Consider the following 23101-nt stretch of genomic DNA (forward strand, 5'->3'; position numbering starts at 1 on the left):
CCCCAGTATAAACCCCTTCACTGTGTTGTAACCCCAGTATAAACCCCTTCACTGTGTTGTAACCCCAGTATAAACCCCTTCACTGTGTTGTAACCCCAGTATAAACCCCTTCACTGTGTTGTAACCCCAGTATAAACCCCTTCACTGTGTTGTAACCCCAGTATAAACCCCTTCACTGTGTTGTAACCCCAGTATAAACCCCTTCACTGTGTTGTAACCCCAGTATAAACCCCTTCACTGTGTTGTAACCCCAGTATAAACCCCTTCACTGTGTTGTAACCCCAGTATAAACCACTTCACTGTGTTGTAACCCCAGTATAAACCACTTCACTGTGTTGTAACCCCAGTATAAACCCCTTCACTGTGTTGTAACCCCAGTATAAACCCCTTCACTGTGTTGTAACCCCAGTATAAACCACTTCACTGTGTTGTAACCCCAGTATAAACCACTTCACTGTGTTGTAATCCCAGTATAAACCACTTCACTGTGTTGTAACCCCAGTACACAGTATAAACCACTTCACTGTGTTGTAACCCCAGTATAAACCACTTCACTGTGTTGTAACCCCAGTATAAACCCCTTCACTGTGTTGTAACCCCAGTACACAGTATAAACCACTTCACTGTGTTGTAACCCCAGTATAAACCACTTCACTGTGTTGTAACCCCAGTATGAACCACTTCACTGTGTTGTAACCCCAGTATAAACCACTTCACTGTGTTGTAACCCCAGTATAAACCCCTTCACTGTGTTGTAACCCCAGTATAAACCACTTCACTGTGTTGTAACCCCAGTATAAACCCCTTCACTGTGTTGTAATCCCAGTATAAACCACTTCACTGTGTTGTAACCCCAGTATAAACCACTTCACTGTGTTGTAACCCCAGTATAAACCCCTTCACTGTGTTGTAACCCCAGTATAAACCCCTTCACTGTGTTGTAATCCCAGTATAAACCCCTTCACTGTGTTGTAACCCCAGTATAAACCACTTCACTGTGTTGTAACCCCAGTATAAACCACTTCACTGTGTTGTAACCCCAGTATGAACCCCTTCACTGTGCTGTAACCCCAGTATGAACTCCTTCACTGTGCTGTAACCCCAGTATAAACCACTTCACTGTGTTGTAACCCCAGTATAAACCACTTCACTGTGTTGTAACCCCAGTATAAACCACTTCACTGTGTTGTAACCCCAGTATAAACCCCTTCACTGTGTTGTAACCCCAGTATAAACCACTTCACTGTGTTGTAACCCCAGTACAGTATAAACCCCTTCACTGTGTTGTAACCCCAGTACAGTATAAACCCCTTCACTGTGTTGTAACCCCAGTATAAACCCCTTCACTGTGTTGTAACCCCAGTATAAACCCCTTCACTGTGTTGTAACCCCAGTATAAACCCCTTCACTGTGTTGTAACCCCAGTATAAACCACTTCACTGTGTTGTAACCCCAGTATGAACCCCTTCACTGTGTTGTAACCCCAGTATAAACCCCTTCACTGTGTTGTAACCCCAGTACAGTATAAACCCCTTCACTGTGTTGTAATCCCAGTACAGTATAAACCCCTTCACTGTGTTGTAATCCCAGTACAGTATAAACCCCTTCACTGTGTTGTAATCCCAGTACAGTATAAACCCCTTCACTGTGTTGTAATCCCAGTACAGTATAAACCCCTTCACTGTGTTGTAATCCCAGTACAGTATAAACCACTTCACTGTGTTGTAACCCCAGTATAAACCACTTCACTGTGTTGTAACCCCAGTATAAACCACTTCACTGTGTTGTAACCCCAGTATAAACCACTTCACTGTGTTGTAACCCCAGTATAAACCACTTCGCTGTGTTATAACCCCATTATAAACCACTTCGCTGTGTTGTAACCCCAGTATAAACCACTTCACTGTGTTGTAACCCCAGTACAAACCACTTCACTGTGTTGTAACCCCAGTACAAACCACTTCACTGTGTTGTAACCCCAGTACAAACCACTTCACTGTGTTGTAACCCCAGTACAAACCACTTCACTGTGTTGTAACCCCAGTACAGTATAAACCACTTCACTGTGTTGTAACCCCAGTACAGTATAAACCACTTCACTGTGTTGTAACCCCAGTACAGTATAAACCACTTCACTGTGTTGTAACCCCAGTACAGTATAAACCACTTCACTGTGTTGTAATCCCAGTATAAACCACTTCACTGTGTTGTAACCCCAGTATAAACCACTTCACTGTGTTGTAATCCCAGTATAAACCCCTTCACTGTTTTGTAATCCCAGTATAAACCACTTCACTGTGTTGTAATCCCAGTATAAACCCCTTCACTGTGTTGTAACCCCAGTACACAGTATAAACCACTTCACTGTGTTGTAACCCCAGTACACAGTATAAACCACTTCACTGTGTTGTAACCCCAGTACACAGTATAAACCACTTCACTGTGTTGTAACCCCAGTATAAACCCCTTCACTGTGTTGTAACCCCAGTATAAACCACTTCACTGTGTTGTAACCCCAGTATAAACCACTTCACTGTGTTGTAACCCCAGTATAAACCCCTTCACTGTGTTGTAACCCCAGTACAGTATAAACCACTTCACTGTGTTGTAATCCCAGTATAAACCCCTTCACTGTGTTGTAACCCCAGTACACAGTATAAACCACTTCACTGTGTTGTAATCCCAGTATAAACCACTTCACTGTGTTGTAACCCCAGTATAAACCCCTTCACTGTGTTGTAACCCCAGTATAAACCCCTTCACTGTGTTGTAATCCCAGTATAAACCCCTTCACTGTGTTGTAACCCCAGTATGAACCCCTTCACTGTGTTGTAACCCCAGTATAAACCCCTTCACTGTGTTGTAACCCCAGTATAAACCCCTTCACTGTGTTGTAACCCCAGTATAAACCCCTTCACTGTCTTGTAACCCCAGTATAAACCCCTTCACTGTGTTGTAACCCCAGTATAAACCCCTTCACTGTGTTGTAACCCCAGTATAAACCACTTCACTGTGTTGTAACCCCAGTACACAGTATAAACCACTTCACTATGCTGTAACCCCAGTATAAACCACTTCACTGTGTTGTAACCCCAGTACAGTATAAACCACTTCACTGTGTTGTAACCCCAGTATAAACCACTTCACTGTGTTGTAACCCCAGTATAAACCACTTCACTGTGTTGTAACCCCAGTATAAACCACTTCACTGTGTTGTAATCCCAGTATAAACCACTTCACTGTGTTGTAACCCCAGTATAAACCACTTCACTGTGTTGTAATCCCAGTATAAACCACTTCACTGTGTTGTAACCCCAGTATAAACCACTTCACTGTGTTGTAACCCCAGTATAAACCATTTCACTGTGTTGTAATCCCAGTATAAACCACTTCACTGTGTTGTAATCCCAGTATAAACCCCTTCACTGTGTTGTAACCCCAGTATAAACCCCTTCACTGTGTTGTAATCCCAGTATAAACCACTTCACTGTGTTGTAACCCCAGTATAAACCACTTCACTGTGTTGTAACCCCAGTATAAACCACTTCACTGTGTTGTAACCCCAGTATAAACCACTTCACTGTGTTGTAACCCCAGTATGAACCCCTTCACTGTGCTGTAACCCCAGTATGAACTCCTTCACTGTGTTGTAACCCCAGTATAAACCCCTTCACTGTGTTGTAACCCCAGTACAGTATAAACCCCTTCACTGTGTTGTAATCCCAGTACAGTATAAACCCCTTCACTGTGTTGTAATCCCAGTACAGTATAAACCCCTTCACTGTGTTGTAATCCCAGTACAGTATAAACCCCTTCACTGTGTTGTAATCCCAGTACAGTATAAACCCCTTCACTGTGTTGTAATCCCAGTACAGTATAAACCCCTTCACTGAGTTGTAATCCCAGTACAGTATAAACCCCTTCACTGTGTTGTAATCCCAGTACAGTATAAACCCCTTCACTGTGTTGTAATCCCAGTACAGTATAAACCCCTTCACTGTGTTGTAATCCCAGTACAGTATAAACCACTTCACTGTGTTGTAACCCCAGTATAAACCACTTCACTGTGTTGTAACCCCAGTATAAACCACTTCGCTGTGTTGTAACCCCAGTATAAACCACTTCGCTGTGTTATAACCCCATTATAAACCACTTCGCTGTGTTGTAACCCCAGTATAAACCACTTCACTGTGTTGTAACCCCAGTATAAACCACTTCACTGTGTTGTAACCCCAGTACAAACCACTTCACTGTGTTGTAACCCCAGTACAAACCACTTCACTGTGTTGTAACCCCAGTACAAACCACTTCACTGTGTTGTAACCCCAGTACAAACCACTTCACTGTGTTGTAACCCCAGTACAAACCACTTCACTGTGTTGTAACCCCAGTACAGTATAAACCACTTCACTGTGTTGTAACCCCAGTACAGTATAAACCACTTCACTGTGTTGTAACCCCAGTACAGTATAAACCACTTCACTGTGTTGTAACCCCAGTACAGTATAAACCACTTCACTGTGTTGTAATCCCAGTACAGTATAAACCACTTCACTGTTTTGTAATCCCAGTACAGTATAAACCACTTCACTGTGTTGTAACCCCAGTACAGTATAAACCACTTCACTGTGTTGTAATCCCAGTACAGTATAAACCACTTCACTGTGTTGTAATCCCAGTATAAACCACTTCACTGTGTTGTAATCCCAGTATAAACCCCTTCACTGTGTTGTAACCCCAGTACACAGTATAAACCACTTCACTGTGTTGTAACCCCAGTACACAGTATAAACCACTTCACTGTGTTGTAACCCCAGTACACAGTATAAACCACTTCACTGTGTTGTAACCCCAGTATAAACCCCTTCACTGTGTTGTAACCCCAGTATAAACCACTTCACTGTGTTGTAACCCCAGTATAAACCCCTTCACTGTGTTGTAACCCCAGTATAAACCCCTTCACTGTGTTGTAACCCCAGTATAAACCCCTTCACTGTGTTGTAACCCCAGTACAGTATAAACCACTTCACTGTGTTGTAATCCCAGTATAAACCCTTCACTGTGTTGTAACCCCAGTATAAACCACTTCACTGTGTTGTAATCCCAGTATAAACCACTTCACTGTGTTGTAACCCCAGTATGAACCCCTTCACTGTGTTGTAACCCCAGTATAAACCCCTTCACTGTGTTGTAACCCCAGTATAAACCCCTTCACTGTGTTGTAACCCCAGTATAAACCCCTTCACTGTGTTGTAACCCCAGTATAAACCCCTTCACTGTGTTGTAACCCCAGTATAAACCCCTTCACTGTGTTGTAACCCCAGTATAAACCCCTTCACTGTGTTGTAACCCCAGTATAAACCCCTTCACTGTGTTGTAACCCCAGTATAAACCACTTCACTGTGTTGTAACCCCAGTACACAGTATAAACCACTTCACTATGCTGTAACCCCAGTATAAACCACTTCACTGTGTTGTAACCCCAGTACAGTATAAACCACTTCACTGTGTTGTAACCCCAGTACAAACACTTCCTCACCTGTATATTCCATTCACATTTGGTGTTGGGAGCATAGTAGTTGGGGTAGTTTGGGGATGTGAAATTCCCCGTCTCTCCTAACAGCTGGCCACCACATGCCAGCTCTAAAAACAAATGATGATCAAATCAAACATGTTTAAATAGTAGATCATGTATGATTGTTGATAACGGTATGTGAAGGGGCAGAAGATTCCTCACCATGTGACTTAACCAGGAAAAACTCTAGTAGTGGCAGTAATAGTACTGTAGTAGTAGTAGTACAGAAGTAGTAGCAGTACACTAGTAGAGCAGTAGTACTAGTAGTACAGTAGCACAGTAGTAGTACAGTAGAACAGAAGTAGCACATTAGTAGTAGTAGAACAGTAGTAGAGCAGTAGCAGTACAGTAGCAGTACAGTAGTAGAACAGTAGCAGTAGTAGAACAGTAGTAGTAGAACAGTAGCAGTAGTAGAACAGTAGTAGTAGTAGAACAGTAGCAGTACAGTAGTAGAACAGTAGCAGTAGTAGAACAGTAGCAGTAGTAGAACAGTAGCAGTAGTAGAACAGTAGTAGAACAGTAGTAGAACAGTAGTAGTACAGTAGAACAGTAGTAGAACAGTAGTAGAACAGTAGTAGAACAGTAGTAGAACAGTAGTAGAACAGTAGTAGTAGCGCAGTAGTAGAACAGTAGCAGTAGTAGAACAGTAGTAGTAGCGCAGTAGTAGAACAGTAGCAGTAGTAGAACAGTAGTAGTAGCGCAGTAGTAGAACAGTAGCAGTAGTAGAACAGTAGCAGTAGTATAACAGTAGCAGTAGTAGAACAGTAGTAGTAGAACAGTAGTAGTAGAACAGTAATAGAACAGTAATAGTAGAAGAACAGTAACAGTAGTAGAACAGTAGCAGTAGTAGAACAGTAGCAGTAGTAGAACAGTAATAGTAGAACAGTAACAGTATAACAGTAGCAGAACAGTAATAGAACAGTAATAGTAGAACAGTAGTAGAACAATAGTAGTACAGTAGTAGAAGAACAGTAGTAGAACAATAGCAGTAGTATAACAGTAGTAGAACAATAGTAGTAGTAGTAGAAGAACAGTAGCAGTACCAGAACAGTAGTAGAACAGTAGCAGTACAGTAGTAGAACAGTAGCAGTAGAACAGTAGCAGTAGTAGAACAGTAGCAGTAGTAGAACAGTAGCAGTAGAACAGTAGCAGTAGAACAGTAGTAGTAGAACAGTAACAGTAGTAGAACAGTAGAACAGTAGAACAGTAGCAGTAATAGCAGAACAGTAGCAGAACAGTAATAGTAGAACAGTAGCAGTAGTAGAACAGTAATAGTAGAACAGTAGCAGTAGTAGAACAGTAATAGTAGAACAGTAGCAGTAATAGAACAGTAATAGTAGAACAGTAGCAGTACCAGAACAGTAGTAGAACAGTAGCAGTACAGTAGTAGAACAGTAGCAGTAGAACAGTAGCAGTAGTAGAACAGTAGCAGTAGAACAGTAGCAGTAATAGTAGAACAGTAATAGTAGAACAGTAATAGTAGAACAGTAGTAGTAGAACAGTAGCAGTAGTAGAACAGTAGCAGTAGAACAGTAGCAGTAGAACAGTAGTAGTAGAACAGTAACAGTAGTAGAACAGTAGAACAGTAGAACAGTAGCAGTAATAGCAGAACAGTAGCAGAACAGTAATAGTAGAACAGTAGCAGTAGTAGAACAGTAATAGTAGAACAGTAGCAGTAGTAGAACAGTAGCAGTAGAACAGTAGTAGTAGAACAGTAACAGTAGTAGAACAGTAGAACAGTAGCAGTAATAGCAGAACAGTAGCAGAACAGTAATAGTAGAACAGTAGCAGTAATAGCAGAACAGTAGCAGAACAGTAATAGTAGAACAGTAGCAGTAGTAGAACAGTAGTAGAACAGTAATAGTAGAACAGTAGCAGTAGAACAGTAGCAGTAGTAGAACAGTAGTAGAACAATAGTAGTAGTAGTAGAAGAACAGTAGCAGTACCAGAACAGTAGTAGAACAGTAGCAGTACAGTAGTAGAACAGTAGCAGTACAGTAGTAGAACAGTAGCAGTAGTAGAACAGTAGTAGAACAATAGTAGTAGTAGTAGAAGAACAGTAGTAGTACAGAAGTAGCACATTAGTAGTAGTAGTAGAACAGTAGTAGAGCAGTAGTAGTACAGTAGCAGTACAGTAGTAGAACAGTAGTAGAACAGTAGTAGAACAGTAGTAGTACAGTAGTAGCAGTACAGTAGTAGAGCAGTAGCAGTACAGTAGTAGAACAGAAGTAGCACATTAGTAGTAGTAGTAGAACAGTAGTAGAGCAGTAGTAGTACAGTAGCAGAACAGTAGCAGTAGTAGAACAGTAGCAGTACAGTAGTAGAACAGTAGTAGTAGAACAGTAGCAGTAGAACAGTAGCAGTAGTAGAACAGTAGTAGAACAGTAGTAGTAGAACAGTAATAGTAGAACAGTAATAGTAGAACAGTAGCAGTAGAACAGTAATAGTAGAACAGTAATAGTAGCGCAGTAGTAGAACAGTAGAAGTACAGTAGAACAGTAGTAGTAGAACAGTAGTAGTAGAACAGTAGAAGTACAGTAGAACAGTAGTAGTAGAACAGTAGTAGTACAGTAGAACAGTAGTAGAAGAACAGTAGTAGAAGAACAGTAGAAGTACAGTAGAACAGTAGTAGAAGAACAGTAGTAGAAGAACAGTAGTAGTAGAACAGTAGCAGTAGAACAATAGTAGTAGCAGTAGTAGAACAATAGTAGTAGTAGTAGAAGAACAGTAGCAGTACCAGAACAGTAGTAGAACAGAAGTAGTACAGTAGTAGAACAGTAGCAGTACAGTAGTAGAACAGAAGTAGCACATTAGTAGTAGTAGTAGAACAGTAGTAGAGCAGTAGTAGTACAGTAGCAGTACAGTAGTAGAACAGTAGCAGTAGTAGAACAGTAGTAGAACAGTAGCAGTAGTAGAACAGTAGTAGAACAGTAGTAGTAGTAGAACAGTAATAGTAGAACAGTAGTAGAACAGTAACAGTAATAGTAGAACAGTAGTAGAACAGTAGCAGTAATAGTAGAACAGTAGTAGTACAGTAGCAGTAATAGTAGAACAGTAGTAGAACAGTAGCAGTAGTAGAACAGTAGCAGAACAGTAGCAGAACAGTAGCAGTAGTAGAACAGTAGCAGTAGAACAGTAATAGTAGAACAGTAATAGTAGAACAGTAGTAGAACAGTAACAGTAATAGTAGAACAGTAGTAGAACAGTAGCAGTAGTAGAACAGTAGTAGTAGCGCAGTAGTAGAACAGTAGAACAGTAGCAGTAGAACAGTAGCAGTAGTAGAACAGTAGCAGTAGTAGAACAGTAGCAGTAGTAGAACAGTAGCAGAACAGTAGCAGAACAGTAGCAGTAGCAGAACAGTAGCAGTAGAACAGTAATAGTAGAACAGTAATAGTAGAACAGTAGTAGAACAGTAGCAGTAATAGTAGAACAGTAGTAGAACAGTAGCAGTAGTAGAACAGTAGTAGTAGCGCAGTAGTAGAACAGTAGAACAGTAGCAGTAGAACAGTAGCAGTAGAACAGTAGCAGTAGAACAGTAGCAGTAGAAGAACAGTAGCAGTAGTAGAACAGTAGCAGTAGAACAGTAGAACAGTAATAGTAGAACAGTAGTAGAAGAACAGTAGTAGTAGTAGTAGTAGTAGTACAGTAGTAGTACAGTAGTAGTACAGTAGTAGTAGAACAATAGCAGTAGAACAGTAGCAGTAGAACAGTAGTAGTAGTAGTAGAACAGTAGCAGTACAGTAGTAGTAGCAGAACAGTAGTAGTACAGTAGTAGTACAGTAGCAAAGCAGTAGTAGTAGAACAATAGTAGAACAGTAGTAGTAGTAGTACATTAGTAGTAGAACAGTAGAAGAACAGTAGTAGAGCAGTAGTAGTACAGTAGCACAGAAGTAGTAGTAGTACAGTAGCACATTAGTAGTAGAACAGTAGAAGAACAGTAGTAGAGCAGTAGTAGTACAGTAGCACAGAAGTAGTAGTAGTAGAACAGTAGTAGAAAAACAGTAGCAGAAGAACAGTAGCAGAATATTAGTAGTAGTAGTACAGTAGTAGTAGTAGTACATTAGTAGTACAGTAGTAGTTGTAACAGAACAGTATTAGTACAGTAGTAGTACAGTAGCAGTAGCAGAACAGTAGTAGTAGTAGTAGTACAGTAGCAGAACAGTAGTAGTAGTAGTACAGTAGTAGAACAGTAGTAGTAGTAGTAGCAGAACACTATTAGCACAGTAGTAGAACAGTAGCAGAACAGTAGAAGTAGTTCTAGAACAGTAGTAGTAGTAGGTAGCAGTAGTACAACAGTAGTAGTAGTAGAAGAACAGTAATAGTACTGGAACAGTAGTAGTAGTAGTAGGAGGTTAGTAGTAGTAGGAGGAGGGTAGTAGTAGTAGTAGTAGTAGTAGTAGTAGTAGTAGTAGTAGTAGTAGTAGGAGGAGGAGGTTAATAGTAGTAGTAGGATGTTAGTAGTAGTAGTAGTAGGTTAGTAGTAGTAGGTTAGTAGTAGTAGTAGTAGGTTAGTAGTAGTAGGTTAGTAGTAGGAGGTTAGTAGTAGTAGTAGTAGTAGTAGGAGGTTAGTAGTAGTAGTAGGAGGTTAGTAGTAGTAGTAGTAGTAGTAGTAGTAGTAGGAGGTTAGTAGTAGTAGTAGTAGTAGTAGTAGTAGTAGTAGTAGTAGGTTAGTAGTAGGAGGTTAGTAGTAGGAGGTTAGTAGTAGTAGTAGTAGTAGGTTAGTAGTAGTAGTAGTAGTAGTAGTAGTAGTAGGAGGTTAGTAGTAGTAGGTTAGTAGTAGGAGGTTAGTAGTAGTAGTAGTAGTAGTAGGAGGTTAGTAGTAGTAGTAGTAGTAGTAGTAGGAGGTTAGTAGTAGTAGTAGTAGTAGTAGTAGGAGGTTAGTAGTAGTAGTAGTAGTAGTAGTAGTAGTAGGAGGTTAGTAGTAGTAGTAGTAGGAGGTTAGTAGTAGTAGTAGTAGTAGTAGGAGGTTAGTAGTAGTAGTAGTAGGAGGTTAGTAGTAGTAGTAGTAGGAGGTTAGTAGTAGTAGTAGTAGTAGTAGGAGGTTAGTAGTAGTAGTAGTAGGAGGTTAGTAGTAGTAGTAGTAGTAGTAGTAGGAGGTTAGTAGTAGTAGTAGTAGGAGGTTAGTAGTAGTAGTAGTAGTAGTAGTAGTAGTAGGTTAGTAGTAGTAGTAGTAGTAGTAGTAGTAGTAGTAGTAGTAGTAGTAGTAGTAGTAGGAGGTTAGTAGTAGTAGTAGTAGGAGGTTAGTAGTAGTAGTAGTAGGAGGTTAGTAGTAGTAGTAGTAGTAGTAGTAGTAGTAGTAGTAGTAGTAGTAGTAGTAGTAGTAGTAGGAGGTTAGTAGTAGTAGGAGGTTAGTAGTAGGAGGTTAGTAGTAGTAGTAGCAGAAGTAGGAGGTTAGTAGTAGTAGTAGCAGAAGTAGTAGTAGGTTAGTAGTAGTAGTAGTAGTAGGTTAGTAGTAGTAGTAGTAGTAGTAGTAGGTTAGTAGTAGTAGTAGTAGTAGTAGTAGTAGTAGTAGTAGTAGTAGTAGTAGTAGTAGTAGTAGTAGGAGGTTAGTAGTAGTAGGAGGTTAGTAGTAGTAGTAGCAGAAGTAGGAGGTTAGTAGTAGTAGTAGCAGAAGTAGGAGGTTAGTAGTAGTAGTAGTAGTAGTAGGTTAGTAGTAGTAGTAGGAGGAGGTTAGTAGTAGTAGTAGTAGTAGTAGTAGTAGTAGTAGTAGTAGGAGGTTAGTAGTAGTAGTAGTAGTAGTAGTAGTAGTAGTAGGAGGTTAGTAGTAGTAGTAGTAGTAGTAGTCAGTGTTATAGTACCTTTGCTGTTCCGGGGGACCTGAGAGACTTTGGCTCTGAGTCCTGGGTAGTTATTTTCGTTGTTAGTAACCATGGTTACCAGCATCACGTTCCGGGAGGACTGGAAGGTCAGGGGGGAGCTGGGAGAGTGGTAGCCACAAATCCTGACAGAGACGTTTATATTATAAATACTGACGAAGAGAAGAATCTTAAAATAAAAATGTGATATCTTGCGATTGTTGACATAAGCATTAAATCAAAAACACTCATGCACTGCTTATGACTGTGTTATGAAGTCCTTAATTCAGGTACAATACAAGTAAATATTCCTGGGTTGATGCTTGACTCAGAGGCCCCTGCACATTTCACATGATGCGTTATACTGTGCTTTCATAACCTTTTCCAGTGTAATGCTACATCTGACCACTAGGGGGCTAAGAACACTGGGCTTGGGGGGGGGGGCTTATATATTTCACACACACAACCTTTGGATTGAATCTAAACTCTTCCAATTGAAGAGAAGTGCTCAGGGGACTGTATTTGTCTGAATAAAAGAACCTAGTCTGTGGTATTGGAAGAAAAAGGTCCAACTCATTTAACAGAATGCAGACTAGTTACACATCTATCAGTGGTCATCATTATGACAACAGACTGTTTATAGCAGGTCTCCTGACCCGCCTGTTTTAGCAGGTCCCCTAACCCAAGGCTGTTATAGCAGGTCTCCTGACCCGCCTGTTATAGCAGGTCTCCTGACCCGCCTGTTATAGCAGGTCCCCTAACCCAAGGCTGTTATAGCAGGTCTCCTGACCCGCCTGTTATAGCAGGTCCCCTAACCCAAGGCTGTTATTGCAGGTCTCCTAACCCAAGGCTGTTATTGTAGGTCCCCTAACCCAAGGCTGTTATAGCAGGTCTCCTAACCCAAGGCTGTTTATAGCAGGTCCCCTAACCCAAGGCTGTTTATAGCTGGTCTCCTGACCCAAGGCTGTTTATAGCAGGTCTCCTGACCCAAGGCTGTTATTGCAGGTCTCCTAACCCAAGGCTGTTATTGCAGGTCTCCTAACCCAAGGCTGTTATTGTAGCTCCCCTAACCCAAGGCTGTTATTGCAGGTCCCCTAACCCAAGGCTGTTATAGCAGGTCTCCTAACCCAAGGCTGTTATTGCAGGTCTCCTAACCCAAGGCTGTTATTGCAGGTCCCCTAACCCAAGGCTGTTATTGCAGGTCCCCTAACCCAAGGCTGTTATTGCAGGTCCCCTAACCCAAGGCTGGTATTGCAGGTCTCCTGACCCAAGGCTGTTTATAGCAGGTCCCCTGACCCAAGGCTGTTTATAGCAGGTCTCCTAACCCAAGGCTGTTTATAGCAGGTCTCCTAACCCAAGGCTGTTATAGCAGGTCTCCTGACCCGCCTGTTATAGCAGGTCCCCTGACCCAAGGCTGTTATTGCAGGTCTCCTAACCCAAGGCTGTTATAGCAGGTCCCCTAACCCAAGGCTGTTATTGCAGGTCTCCTAACCCAAGGCTGTTATTGCAGGTCTCCTAACCCAAGGCTGTTATTGCAGGTCTCCTAACCCAAGGCTGTTATTGCAGGTCTCCTAACCCAAGGCTGTTATTGCAGGTCCCCTAACCCAAGGCTGTTATAGCAGGTCTCCTGACCCGCCTGTTATAGCAGGTCCCCTGACCCAAGGCTGTTATTGCAGGTCCCTTGACCCAAGGCTGTTATTGCAGGTCTCCTAACCCAAGGCTGTTATAGCAGGTCCCCTAACCCAAGGCTGTTATTGCAGGTCTCCTAACCCAAGGCTGTTATTGCAGGTCTCCTAACCCAAGGCTGTTATTGCAGGTCCCCTAACCCAAGGCTGTTATAGCAGGTCTCCTGACCCGCCTGTTATAGCAGGTCCCCTGACCCAAGGCTGTTATTGCAGGTCCCTTGACCCAAGGCTGTTATTGCAGGTCTCCTAACCCAAGGCTGTTATAGCAGGTCCCCTAACCCAAGGCTGTTATTGCAGGTCTCCTAACCCAAGGCTGTTATTGCAGGTCTCCTAACCCAAGGCTGTTAGAGTAAGTCCCCTGTACAAAGTGCAGACAGACAGCAGACTCACTCTTCCATGGCGTGGGTCTCGATGGCCACCAGGGAGTCGTAGACCTTAACAAAGTCGTTATGACAGTCCTCCTCTAGGTTGAAGGTATCAAAGTCCAGTTTGAGCACGTGACCAGGGTCGGCTCTCAGCTGCCATTGGATGAAGGTGTTGGGAGGGTACGGAGTATTGGGGAAACCAGGCGACGTGATTGGAACGATCTTATTCACTCTGGTGTGTTCTGCGTACCTGTAGTATTCTGGAGGAGACATGGACACTCAGAACCACTATTTTGGACCAGAGCCACACATGGTTCTACATTAGGGAATAGGGTGCCATTTCAGATTTGTCCTCATTCACATGCTAGAAGGAATAATATGTGGACACCTGCTCAACAAACATCTCATTCTAAAATCATGGGCATTAATATGGACTTGGTCCCCCCACTTTGCTGCTAAAACAGCCTCCACTCTTCTGGGAAGGCTTTCCACTAGATGTTGGAACATTGCTGTGGGGACTTGCTTCCATTCAGCCACAAGAGCATTAGTGAGGTCGGGCGATTAGGCCTGGCTCAATTCATCCCAAAGGTGTTTGATGGGGTTGAGGTGAGGGCCCTGTGCAGGCCAGTCAAGTTCTTCCACACTGATCTCGACAAACCATTATGGACCTCGCTTTGTGCACGGGGGCATTGTCATGCTGAAACAGGAAAGGGCCTTCCCTAAACTGTTGCCACAAAGTTGGAAGCACAGAATCGTCTAGAATGTCATTGTATACTGTAGCGTTAAGGTTTCCCTTCACTGGAACTAAGGGGCCTGAACCATGAAAAACAACCCCAGACCATTATTCCTCCTCCACCAAACTTTACAGTTGGCACAATGCATTGGGGCAGGGAGCTTTCTCCTGGCATCTGTCAAACCCAGATATGTCCGTCAGGACTGCCAGATGGTTAAGCGTGATTCATCACTCCAGAGAACGCGTTTCCACTGCTCCAGAGTCCAAATGGGGGTGAGCTTTACAAAACTCCAGCCGACGCTTGGCATTGTGCACGGTGATCTTAGGCTGCTCGGCCATGGAAACTCATTTCATGAAGCTCCCAATGAACAGTCCTTGTGCTGACGTTGCTTCCAGAGGCAGTTTGGAACTCGGTAGTGAGTGTTGCAACCGAGGACAGACTATTTTTATGCGCTTCAGCACTCGGCGGTCCCGGTTATGTGAGCTTGTGTGGTCTTGAAAATAAGTGAAAGCCGCACACTCTAAGAGCTCAGATGCAAAAATGTAATAACCTAATAACCAACGTTTCGACAGCAAAGCTGTCTTCATCAGGGTATCATGCTGTCGAAACGTTGGTGCTGTCGAAACGTTGGTGCTGTCGAAACGTTGGTTTATTAGGTTATTACATTTTTGCATCTGAGCTCTTAGACTGTGCGGCTTTCACATTATTTTCAAGTTTTCTACTCCGTTAGCCAGCACCTCGCCTTAATAGGTGTGCGTTTCATTTTCTTCTAGCTTGTGTGGTCTACCACTTCGCGGTTGAGCCGTTGTTGCTCCTAGAATATTTCCACTTCACAATAACAGTACTTACAGTTGACCGGGGACAGCTCTAGCAGGGTAGGAATTTGACAAACTGACTTGTTGGAAAGGTGGCATCCTATGAACGGTGCCACGTTAAAAAATTAAAAAATAAAATAAATAAAAAAGTCACTGAGCTTTTCAGTAAGACCATTCTACTGCCAATGTTTGTCTATGGAGATTGCATGGCTGTGTATTCGATTCTATACACCCGTCAGCAACGGTCGGGGCTGAAATCGTCAAATCCCCTCATTTGAAGAGGTGTCCACATACTTTGTATATATATATATATATATATATATATATATATATATATATATATATATATAGTGTAATTCACAAGGAAACAATAAGATACTTAACATATAAAATGTCTCAAGTCACAGAATTCCTCGTCCAAACTTTCAGAGCATTCACTGAGGGAATTCTCTACTCAAACTGATATCAGCTCAGGTGCAAGTAGAACAGGAAGAGAGCAGAACAGGAAGAGAGCAGAACAGGAAGAGAGCAGAACAGGAAGAGAGCAGAACTCACCACTGAAGGATGTTGAGAACATTCTAGAGTCCAGAGCAGAGTTCATGACATCCTCAAACAACAGATCGTTGCCAGGTCTGTTGCTCGACATGCTCCTCTGCACCTTATCCACTACCTTGTCCATGGAGGACATGGCCTTGTCCACCGCTGCTTCCTGACCACGCGGTACTTCAAACTCTGACAGGTAGTAGGCTATCACACTGCCTTCACTGGAATACACACATAAAACCAAGATTATTCAAGGGTTTCATTCTAATATCTACAGTAGAATAAGTTAGAATGTCCAACACCTTGCTTCATGATACTTTTAGCTACAATGACCGCAACCAAACGCTTCCTGTAGTTGTTGATCAGCCCCTCACATCGCTGTGGATGAATATTGGCCCACTCTTCCATGGAGAACTGCTTTAACTCAGCGGCGACATTTGTGGGTTTTCAAGTATGAACTGCTTGTTTCAAGTCCTGCCACAACATCTCAATTGGGATTAGGTCTGGACTTTGACAAGGCCATTCCAATGTGTTGCTTTTTAGCCATTTTCATGTAGACTTGATTGTGTGTTTTGGATCATTGTCTTGCTACATGACCCAACTGTGCTTCAGCTCACAGACGGATGGGCCTGACGTTCTCCTGTAGAATTCTCTGATACGGAGCAGAATTCATGGTTCCTTCTATTAATAAGGCAAGTCGCCCAGGTCCTGAGGCAGCAAAACATCCCCAAGCCATCACTCTACCACCACCATGCTGGACCGTTGGTACGAGGTTCTTACTGTGGAAAGCAGTGTTTTGTTTTCAGACATAATGGGACGGTAAGAAGGTAAATCATGGCGTTATAGTTCAACAAGATATCACCGGCGGTGCGATTCCACAAGGTAAACACCGGTTGTGCGGTTCCACAAGGTAAACACCAGGCGGTGCGGTTCCACAAGGGAAACACCAGGCGGTGCGGTTCCACAAGGTAAACACCAGGCGGTGCGGTTCCACAAGGTAAACACCGGCGGTACGGTTCCACAAGGTAAACACCGGCGGTGCGGTTCCACAAGGTAAACACCGGCGGTGCGGTTCCACAAGGTAAACACCGGCGGTGCGGTTCCACAAGGTAAACACCGGCGGTGCGGTTCCACAAGGTAAACACCGGGCGGTACGGTTCCACAAGGTAAACACCGGGCGGTACGGTTCCACAAGGTAAACACCGGGCGGTACGGTTCCACAAGGTAAACACCGGGCGGTACGGTTCCACAAGGTAAACACCGGGCGGTACGGTTCCACAAGGTAAACACCGGGCGGTACGGTTCCACAAGGTAAACACCGGGCGGTACGGTTCCACAAGGTAAACACCAGGCGGTACGGTTCCACAAGGTAAACACCGGCGGTACGGTTCCACAAGGTAAACACCGGCTGTACGGTTCCACAAGGTAAACACCGGTTGTACGGTTCCACAAGGTAAACACCGGCTGTACGGTTCCACAAGGTAAACACCAGGCGGTACGGTTCCACAAGGTAAACACCAGGCGGTACGGTTCCACAAGGTAAACACCGGCGGTACGGTTCCACAAGGTAAACACCGGCTGTACGGTTCCACAAGGCGGTGCGGTTCCACAAGGTAAAGACCGGCTGTACGGTTCCACAAGGTAAACACCGGCTGTACGGTTCCACAAGGTAAACACCAGGCGGTGTGGTTCCACAAGGTAAACACCAGGCGGTGTGGTTCCACAAGGTAAACACCGGCAGTACGGTTCCACAAGGTAAACACCAGGCGGTGCGGTTCCACAGGGTAAACACCAGGCGGCGCGGTTCCACAAGGTAAATAACAGAACATGTTGTAACTTGAAAGGAGAACATCCAAGGTGTAGTACATCTCTGCTCTGTTAGGGATTGAAACAGATAAACTACATGGGGATTATCAAACAGGTGTGCGATGTAAAGATCATGTAGATTATCAGCCTGCGATCACACTCATTCAGTTACTGTACCTGAAGGCTTGTACGGTAGAGCCAACATAGTACTTGGCCAGCTGGGGCATCTTGTGGTAGAGTGTTTTCAGCTGGAAAAACAAAAAACACAGGAATTAAATTAACTGAAATTATCTGAAATTTTCTTTCATTTAGAATGATCGGGTGTGAATCTTGCTGGACAATTTATTTTCCTCAGGAAAAAAAATGATAGATTGATTTATTAAGTGACTTATTTGAAGTGTACTTATCAGTAGTGGAAAGACAGTGATGATTTATGCATCCCAAATCAAAAGCAGTGCACTGTAAAGGGAATAGGGTGCCACTTGGGACTCAGAGAGAAAGAAGAGCCGTGTCTGAATACCCAGAATGCCGGTGTTCTAAAATGTAGGCATTTTGGGCATGAAAAATTATGTTTTATAGTATGTGAAATTAAAATTAAAATGGACTATGCTTTATAAGCCAGGATGTCATACTCATTTTGGCTAGGTTGCCATCCTCAGGAGGAGCCTAGTAGGTTGCCATCCTCAGGAGGAGGAGGAGCCTAGTAGGTTGCCATCCTCAGGAGGAGGAGGAGCCTAGTCGGTTGCCATCCTCAGGAGGAGCCTAGTAGGTTGCCATCCTCAGGAGGAGGAGGAGCCTAGTCGGTTGCTATCCTCAGGAGGAGGAGGAGCCTAGTCGGTTGCTATCCTCAGGAGGAGGAGGAGCCTAGTCGGTTGCTATCCTCAGGAGGAGCCTAGTAGGTTGCCATCCTCAGGAGGAGCCTAGTCGGTTGCCATCCTCAGGAGGAGCCTAGTCGGTTGCTATCCTCAGGAGGAGGAGGAGCCTAGTCGGTTGCTATCCTCAGGAGGAGGAGGAGCCTAGTCGGTTGCTATCCTCAGGAGGAGGAGGAGCCTAGTCGGTTGCTATCCTCAGGAGGAGGAGGAGCCTAGTCGGTTGCTATCCTCAGGAGGAGGAGGAGCCTAGTCGGTTGCTATCCTCAGGAGGAGGAGGAGCCTAGTCGGTTGCTATCCTCAGGAGGAGGAGGAGCCTAGTCGGTTGCTATCCTCAGTAGGAGGAGCCTAGTAGGTTGCTATCCTCAGTAGGAGGAGCCTAGTAGGTTGATATTTGTTACTGCAGTGGATTTTACTAAACAGTTTGTTGTGAATCAGTGATGAGCAACTCCAGTTCTCAAGGGCCTTGTTGCGACTTGCCGCCCTCCTATAATCAACTAATCATGGTTAGGGCTGGGGGGGGAAAGGAGTGTTAGCTACAGGGCTGGGGGGGGGAAAGGAGTGTTAGCTATAGGGCTGGGGGGGGAAAGGAGTGTTAGCTATAGGGCTGGGGGGGGAAAGGAGTGTTAGCTATAGGGCTGGGGGGGGAAAGGAGTGTTAGCTACAGGGCTGGGGGGGGGAAAGGAGTGTTAGCTATAGGGCTGGGGGGGGAAAGGAGTGTTAGCTATAGGGCTGGGGGGGGAAAGGAGTGTTAGCTATAGGGCTGGGGGGGGAAAGGAGTGTTAGCTATAGGGCTGGGGGGGAAAGGAGTGTTAGCTATAGGGCTGGGGGGGGAAAGGAGTGTTAGCTACAGGGCTGGGGGGGGAAAGGAGTGTTAGCTACAGGGCTGGGGGGGGGAAAGGAGTGTTAGCTATAGGGCTGGGGGGGGAAAGGAGTGTTAGCTATAGGGCTGGGGGGGGGAAGGAGTGTTAGCTATAGGGCAGGGGGGGGGGAAGGAGTGTTAGCTATAGGGCTGGGGGGGGGGAAGGAGTGTTAGCTATAGGGCTGGGGGGGGGGAAGGAGTGTTAGCTACAGGGCTGGGGGGGGAAGGAGTGTTAGCTATAGGGCTGGGGGGGGGAAAGGAGTGTTAGCTATAGGGCTGGGGGGGGAAAGGAGTGTTAGCTATAGGGCTGGGGGGGGGGGGAGGAGTGTTAGCTATAGGGCTGGGGGGGGGGGAAGGAGTGTTAGCTATAGGGCTGGGGGGGGGGGAAGGAGTGTTAGCTATAGGGCTGGGGGGGGAAGGAGTGTTAGCTATAGGGCTGGGGGGGGGGGGGAAGGAGTGTTAGCTATAGGGCTGGGGGGGGGGAAGGAGTGTTAGCTACAGGGCTGGGGGGGGAAGGAGTGTTAGCTATAGGGCTGGGGGGGGGGAAGGAGTGTTAGCTATAGGGCTGGGGGGAAGGAGTGTTAGCTATAGGGCTGGGGGGGGAAAGGAGTGTTAGCTATAGGGCTGGGGGGGGAAAGGAGTGTTAGCTATAGGGCTGGGGGGGGGGGAAGGAGTGTTAGCTATAGGGCTGGGGGGGGGGGAAGGAGTGTTAGCTATAGGGCTGGGGGGGGGAAAGGAGTGTTAGCTATAGGGCTGGGGGGGGGAAGGAGTGTTAGCTACAGGGCTGGGGGGGGAAGGAGTGTTAGCTATAGGGCTGGGGGGGGAAAGGAGTGTTAGCTATAGGGCTGGGGGGGAAAGGAGTGTTAGCTATAGGGCTGGGGGGGGAAAGGAGTGTTAGCTATAGGGCTGGGGGGGGGAAGGAGTGTTAGCTATAGGGCTGGGGGGGGGGGAAGGAGTGTTAGCTATAGGGCTGGGGGGGGGAAGGAGTGTTAGCTATAGGGCTGGGGGGGGGGAAGGAGTGTTAACTATAGGGCTGGGGGGGGGGGGAAGGAGTGTTAGCTATAGGGCTGGGGGGGGAAAGGAGTGTTAGCTATAGGGCTGGGGGGGGAAAGGAGTGTTAGCTATAGGGCTGGGGGGGGAAAGGAGTGTTAGCTATAGGGCTGGGGGGGGGGGGGGGAAAGGAGTGTTAGCTATAGGGCTGGGGGGGAAGGAGTGTTAGCTATAGGGCTGGGGGGGAAAGGAGTGTTAGCTATAGGGCTGGGGGGGGAAAGGAGTGTTAGCTATAGGGCTGGGGGGGGGGGGGGGGAAAGGAGTGTTAGCTATAGGGCTGGGGGGAAAGGAGTGTTAGCTATAGGGCTGGGGGGGGAAAGGAGTGTTAGCTATAGGGCTGGGGGGGGGAAGGAGTGTTAGCTATAGGGCTGGGGGGGGAAAGGAGTGTTAGCTATAGGGCTGGGGGGGGAAAGGAGTGTTAGCTATAGGGCTGGGGGGGGAAAGGAGTGTTAGCTATAGGGCTGGGGGGGGGGGGGGGAAAGGAGTGTTAGCTATAGGGCTGGGGGGGAAGGAGTGTTAGCTATAGGGCTGGGGGGGAAAGGAGTGTTAGCTATAGGGCTGGGGGGGGGGAGGAGTGTTAGCTATAGGGCTGGGGGGGGGGGAAGGAGTGTTAGCTATAGGGCTGGGGGGGGGGAAGGAGTGTTAGCTATAGGGCTGGGGGGGGAAAGAGTGTTAGCTATAGGGCTGGGGGGGGGGGAAGGAGTGTTAGCTATAGGGCTGGGGGGGGGGAAGGAGTGTTAGCTATAGGGCTGGGGGGGGGAGGAGTGTTAGCTATAGGGCTGGGGGGGAAAGGAGTGTTAGCTACAGGGCTGGGGGGGGGGGGAGGAGTGTTAGCTATAGGGCTGGGGGGGGGAAAGGAGTGTTAGCTATAGGGCTGGGGGGGGAAGGAGTGTTAGCTACAGGGCTGGGGGGGGGGGGGGGAGTGTTAGCTATAGGGCTGGGGGGGGGAAAGGAGTGTTAGCTATAGGGCTGGGGGGGGAAAGGAGTGTTAGCTATAGGGCTGGGGGGGGAAGGAGTGTTAGCTATAGGGCTGGGGGGGGAAAGGAGTGTTAGCTATAGGGCTGGGGGGGAAAGGAGTGTTAGCTATAGGGCTGGGGGGGGGGGAGGAGTGTTAGCTATAGGGCTGGGGGGGGGAAGGAGTGTTAGCTATAGGGCTGGGGGGGGGGAAGGAGTGTTAGCTACAGGGCTGGGGGGGGAAGGAGTGTTAGCTATAGGGCTGGGGGGGGGAAAGGAGTGTTAGCTATAGGGCTGGGGGGGGAAAGGAGTGTTAGCTATAGGGCTGGGGGGGGGGGGAGGAGTGTTAGCTATAGGGCTGGGGGGGGGGGAAGGAGTGTTAGCTATAGGGCTGGGGGGGGGGGAAGGAGTGTTAGCTATAGGGCTGGGGGGGGAAGGAGTGTTAGCTATAGGGCTGGGGGGGGGGGGGAAGGAGTGTTAGCTATAGGGCTGGGGGGGGGGAAGGAGTGTTAGCTACAGGGCTGGGGGGGGAAGGAGTGTTAGCTATAGGGCTGGGGGGGGGGAAGGAGTGTTAGCTATAGGGCTGGGGGGAAGGAGTGTTAGCTATAGGGCTGGGGGGGGAAAGGAGTGTTAGCTATAGGGCTGGGGGGGGAAAGGAGTGTTAGCTATAGGGCTGGGGGGGGGGGAAGGAGTGTTAGCTATAGGGCTGGGGGGGGGGGAAGGAGTGTTAGCTATAGGGCTGGGGGGGGGAAAGGAGTGTTAGCTATAGGGCTGGGGGGGGGAAGGAGTGTTAGCTACAGGGCTGGGGGGGGAAGGAGTGTTAGCTATAGGGCTGGGGGGGGAAAGGAGTGTTAGCTATAGGGCTGGGGGGGGAAAGGAGTGTTAGCTATAGGGCTGGGGGGGGAAAGGAGTGTTAGCTATAGGGCTGGGGGGGGGAAGGAGTGTTAGCTATAGGGCTGGGGGGGGGGGAAGGAGTGTTAGCTATAGGGCTGGGGGGGGGAAGGAGTGTTAGCTATAGGGCTGGGGGGGGGAAGGAGTGTTAACTATAGGGCTGGGGGGGGGGGGAAGGAGTGTTAGCTATAGGGCTGGGGGGGGAAAGGAGTGTTAGCTATAGGGCTGGGGGGGGAAAGGAGTGTTAGCTATAGGGCTGGGGGGGGAAAGGAGTGTTAGCTATAGGGCTGGGGGGGGGGGGGGAAAGGAGTGTTAGCTATAGGGCTGGGGGGGAAGGAGTGTTAGCTATAGGGCTGGGGGGGAAAGGAGTGTTAGCTATAGGGCTGGGGGGGGGAAAGGAGTGTTAGCTATAGGGCTGGGGGGGGGGGGGAAAGGAGTGTTAGCTATAGGGCTGGGGGGGAAAGGAGTGTTAGCTATAGGGCTGGGGGGGGAAAGGAGTGTTAGCTATAGGGCTGGGGGGGGGAAGGAGTGTTAGCTATAGGGCTGGGGGGGGAAAGGAGTGTTAGCTATAGGGCTGGGGGGGGAAAGGAGTGTTAGCTATAGGGCTGGGGGGGGAAAGGAGTGTTAGCTATAGGGCTGGGGGGGGGGGGGGAAAGGAGTGTTAGCTATAGGGCTGGGGGGGAAGGAGTGTTAGCTATAGGGCTGGGGGGGAAAGGAGTGTTAGCTATAGGGCTGGGGGGGGGGAGGAGTGTTAGCTATAGGGCTGGGGGGGGGGGAAGGAGTGTTAGCTATAGGGCTGGGGGGGGGGAAGGAGTGTTAGCTATAGGGCTGGGGGGGGAAAGAGTGTTAGCTATAGGGCTGGGGGGGGGGGAAGGAGTGTTAGCTATAGGGCTGGGGGGGGGGAAGGAGTGTTAGCTATAGGGCTGGGGGGGGGAGGAGTGTTAGCTATAGGGCTGGGGGGGAAAGGAGTGTTAGCTACAGGGCTGGGGGGGGGGGGAGGAGTGTTAGCTATAGGGCTGGGGGGGGGAAAGGAGTGTTAGCTATAGGGCTGGGGGGGGAAGGAGTGTTAGCTACAGGGCTGGGGGGGGGGGGGGGAGTGTTAGCTATAGGGCTGGGGGGGGGAAAGGAGTGTTAGCTATAGGGCTGGGGGGGGAAAG

General features: G+C 46.8%; 1 protein-coding gene across 1 annotated transcript in view; it reads right to left on the reverse strand.

The window, feature by feature from the left end:
* The window catches only part of st14a (ST14 transmembrane serine protease matriptase a), a 58209-nt gene that overhangs the window by 18996 nt on the left and 16112 nt on the right, over window positions 1-23101 (reverse strand). The window contains exons 4-8 of the mRNA XM_082956514.1: window positions 17496-17566; window positions 15525-15733; window positions 13446-13680; window positions 11374-11516; window positions 5540-5643 (exon numbers count right to left, since the gene is read on the reverse strand). Coding sequence (XP_082812640.1) covers window positions 5540-5643; window positions 11374-11516; window positions 13446-13680; window positions 15525-15733; window positions 17496-17566 — 762 coding nt within the window. The remainder of the gene's footprint in view (window positions 1-5539; window positions 5644-11373; window positions 11517-13445; window positions 13681-15524; window positions 15734-17495; window positions 17567-23101) is intronic.

The sequence above is a fragment of the Salmo salar genome, chromosome 09, assembly GCF_965601325.2.
Source record: "Salmo salar chromosome 09, fSalSal1, whole genome shotgun sequence".
Lineage (NCBI taxonomy): Eukaryota > Metazoa > Chordata > Actinopteri > Salmoniformes > Salmonidae > Salmo > Salmo salar.